Genomic DNA, 4,397 nt, shown 5'->3' with positions numbered 1-4,397 from the left:
ACACCACTGTATGTTCAGACAGTCATCCCTTTATACTAAATACAAGACATACCGGTTATGTCTTTTAGATGTGTCAGTCAGTCAGTCAGTCATATCAATAGTATATATATATATAATATCGACAAGTAATCAACAATTAATATATATATATATATATAAATTTGTTTTTTATTTTGTTGACAACAATTTGTTACTTATGTTAACATAATTTTACATATTATTATTCAAGTAAATGCTAAAAAAATAAGTAATCATATAATATATATATAAAAAACTTTTTTTCTATTGTAAATATTAAATATTTTTTATTTATTTGTTTGTTTGTTTGTTAGATGTGTCTAATAATATCTTAATAATAAATAATAAATAATAATAATAATAATAATAAAATAATAGCAACAATAACAACCAAACAATATTATCAAACATTACTTAATAATAATAATAATAATAATTGTTTAGTAAATATTTATTTATTTCTACAAAAGTATGATATAAAATATTATTTTATTATTATATTATCTAATAGTTATAATAATAATAATAATAATAATAATAATAATCATTTATCGATTGCTAAAGAAAATTATTATTTGTCTATTAAATTGATTTAATTATTTATTTATTTATTTGTGACTAATATTTTTTTATTTTATATAACAAATAAAAAAAGTACAGTATATTAATAATGATTATTGATTGTTGTTATTATTATTATTATTATTAATAAGTTAATAATATTTTAAGCACTTGTTTGTATAGGTATGCTATTAATAAATAAATATATATTTTTGTATTTTATCTAAAGATAAATAAATTATTTTATGTACAGTTATTTTTATTAGTTTATATGTATATATATATATATATATATTATTTTGTGTTTTTTTATTTAACATTATTAATAAATGTTATTATATATATATACTGTAAATAATACCGCAAATAATATATTATTATCAATAATAATAATAATACTGTACTTTAATATATACTTATATTAAAAACAAAAAACTTGATGTTTGACTAGTAGTTATATAAATTAATAAATATTATGTTTATAATATAATAACAATTCAGTAAATACAGTATAAATAAAATATATTTATATTGATATTAAACAAGAAAGAGAGTACTGTATAATAATAAAAAAATACATACATTTTCAAAATAAAATAAATGATAAGATTATGATAGTTTAGTTTATATATATATATATTTATATACTGTATATATATATCTGTATATTTAATATTAATAATAATATATATATTAATATTATATATATATACAGTATATATATATATAAACTGTTTTTCAGAGTCGCAATCAAAATAAAATTTTCAATTCAAAAAAAAAAAGTTGTAAACAAATTATTTATGATATGAAAAACAGTATTTAATTAATAATTATTTTTAATTATTAATAATATATATAAATATTTTTGTTGAAAACTTTTTTTGTTTATTATAATCGTCAAAAATATTTTTTATATAGTCTACAATTAAAAAAAACAAAATTAATATTATTTTAATTAAATGTAATTATATATTATGTTATATTTATTTAATTTTAAAAATATTTTTGAATTTAATATATTTTTTTTTTGAAAAAATATTTAATATCTAATATTTTGTTTGAATTTTTGGTTATAGGTTTGACCAACAAAATAATCGGTGAACCATCAAAAATACAAACATTAACAGTGTATATATTGGGCACTGGTATCTCTAATAATAAAAAAATACTACAAATTTAGTAGTAGTAGGTGTGTCCATCCATCCATCATCACCACCATAACCATCATCATCATTGACCACAACAACAACAACAACAATGTCATTAACATACTATTTAAGTGCAATTCAAGACAACAATCATCAAACAGGCTATCCTATGGCCAGTACACCGATGACTGCCACCACCGCAGCCGTCGCCAATACACTGGACGTACGGTACGGATCATCGGGCTATAGTAGTAGTGGCGGTAGTCAGAGCCGTAGTCATACAGCGGCCTCAAACATATACAACTCGGCTGTAGCGGCCGCAGCAGCTGCGGCAGCGGCAGCCGCTGCTCAACATAACTACGATCTGGCTATACATCATCGGTCAGCTGGTGGTGGTGTCCCCGGTATCGGTACAATCATCGACAGTGTTCATCATCATCATACGATGCTGGGCATCGGTAGCCATCAGCATCATCTCAATCATCTCAATCAGCACCAGAAGCCGCCCTATTCGTACATTGCGCTCATAGCTCAGGCTATCCGATCGCAACCCGACCAACGGATAACCCTATCGGGTATCTACAAGTATATTATGGACAACTTTCCCTACTATCACGATAACAAACAGGGCTGGCAAAACTCAATCAGACACAACCTATCCCTTAACGACTGTTTTGTTAAGGTTGCCCGCGAAAAGGGTAGGCCAGGTAAGGGTAACTATTGGACACTGAACCCGAATGCCGAGGAAATGTTTGAAAACGGAAACTTCAGGCGCCGTAAACGTCGGCCAAAGTCAACGACCACTGGCACTGGCAATGGTAGAGGAGGAGGAGGTGGTGGTAATCATCCATTTGATGGCAAACAACAACCACATCATCGTAAGCGTGTGTACGACGACAACAACGAAGAGGTTGTCATCAGTAGAGTCAGAGACAGGAATAACAACAACAACAACAACAAAAAGATGATCCGATCGCTGGATGAGCTGCTCATCCATGGCATACATACTGGACATAATAGCAGCGATGATGTCGACGACGATGACGATGATGTTAGCGATCATCAGTCGACCAACGATAGTACAACAGAGGCGACGACGACTACGACGACGGCCACAACAACAGAGGACAGTCAGTTAACTGACAAATACTATCGCAAATCGTACGGACAGAGAGGTGTCGTATCGTTTTCAATAGACAGTATCATCAACAGCAGCAGCACCGGTACTAGTCCTCAAACTAGTACTACTACTACTACCGGTAATGCTAGTCATCATAATTATTCATTTGATAGCAGCTATAACCGTAGCACCGGTAGTAGTGATGGCGGAACTGTCATCATGTTTGGTGACGACGGTTTGGTAAAGCCATCAGCAGCACCAGCAGCTCTTGATTTATTATTATATAACAACAACAACAACAACAAGAGCTTATCATTTAGTAGTCAACAACAATCAAGCAATGGTTCAGTAATGTCATCGTCGATGACGACAACGACGACGACGACACCAGTAGTGACAACAACCACTAATAGTCCGCTACTGACGGAGCTATCACTGAGACTGTCAGCAGCAGCGGCAGCAGCAGCAGCAGCACCTATATCCAGGTTCGCCTACAATGGTTATGCCCAACATCATCATCAAGTACTACCACACCATCATCATCATCAGCATCAGTATCATAATAATGGCATCATTGATAGCTCATTGTTAGTTAATACAATGCATAACAACCAGGTTATAGCTACTGGTAGTGCTGGTAGTCATCCCCCCATTGGTAGTAGTGGTGGTGACAGTGGTGGTGGCTATAGTTTTTTAAACTATTATCCCACTGTATGGGCCGATATGGACCCACTATTGCCATTTATGTTTGTACCGCCTACCAGATAGGATAGATAAGCCAAACAATATATATATATATATACTATATATATGACATTATTATAATAATATATATATTAAATAAATAGTTTTTATTTGAATTGTCAAATCAATAGTCTCTCTCTCTCTCTCTCATACAATATATATATATTATATACATTATATAGGTATACATTATACAGTATATATATATATATATATATATATATATAGTCATTGATATTACCATTTAAAATAATATCTCATTTTTTGTTTGTTTGTTTGATTGTTTGTTTGGTTTTTTTCAATAATAATAGTAATAATAATTTTTTCTGTTAAAAAAACAATTGTTTTTTGTATTGTTTGAATTGAATTATTATATTTTGTAAAAAAACATATTATAAATTAATTGTTTTACTATTATATATCAATTATTTAATTAATATTAATTAATACCAAAATATAAATTATTAAATTTATTTAGTTTTTAAAAAATTTGAATATTTTTCAATTTAATTAATTAATTAAATATATTATTAGTTATGTAATAAAATTAAAATGTTTTTTTTTGAAAATATAGTCAATATATATGTGTATATTTAATTACTTTAAAAAATGTGTAATACTAAATATATTTATTTTTTAAAACAAAATATGTACTTTACTTTTTTAAGTTTAATTTTATTACTAAATAATAGGTAAATATAATATGTTTTTAGCAACAAAATAACTTAAATTATAATTTAATTTTCAATAAACTTAAATTGTAAAAGAAAATATGTTAAAAATGATTGATTGGTATATCAAAATAT

At 27.6% G+C, this 4,397-nt stretch overlaps 1 protein-coding gene across 1 annotated transcript; it reads left to right on the top strand.

Moving 5' to 3' along the window:
• Positions 1–1,422: 1,422 nt before the first annotated feature.
• On the top strand, positions 1,423–3,624 carry LOC128962201 (forkhead box protein C1-A-like). Its single transcript, XM_054308555.1, has 2 exons — positions 1,423–1,540; positions 1,656–3,624. The coding sequence occupies exon 2, from the start codon at positions 1,837–1,839 to the stop codon at positions 3,613–3,615; it is 1,779 nt and encodes a 592-aa protein (XP_054164530.1). The 5' UTR covers positions 1,423–1,540; positions 1,656–1,836; the 3' UTR covers positions 3,616–3,624.
• Positions 3,625–4,397: the final 773 nt, after the last annotated feature.

The sequence above is a fragment of the Oppia nitens genome, unplaced genomic scaffold (genome assembly GCF_028296485.1).
Source record: "Oppia nitens isolate AA-2021 unplaced genomic scaffold, nextdenovo-longstitch-racon4-pilon3 scaffold6_pilon_pilon_pilon, whole genome shotgun sequence".
Classification (NCBI taxonomy): Eukaryota; Metazoa; Arthropoda; class Arachnida; order Sarcoptiformes; family Oppiidae; genus Oppia; species Oppia nitens.
The sequence above is the reverse complement of the archived record's forward strand: the minus strand, read 5'-3'. Positions and strand labels throughout refer to the sequence as shown.

What these genes read in the sequence shown, in the direction of transcription:
- LOC128962201 (XM_054308555.1), top strand. Translation starts at nt 1,837, where the DNA reads ATGTCATTAACATACTATTTAAGTGCAATTCAAGACAACAATCATCAA.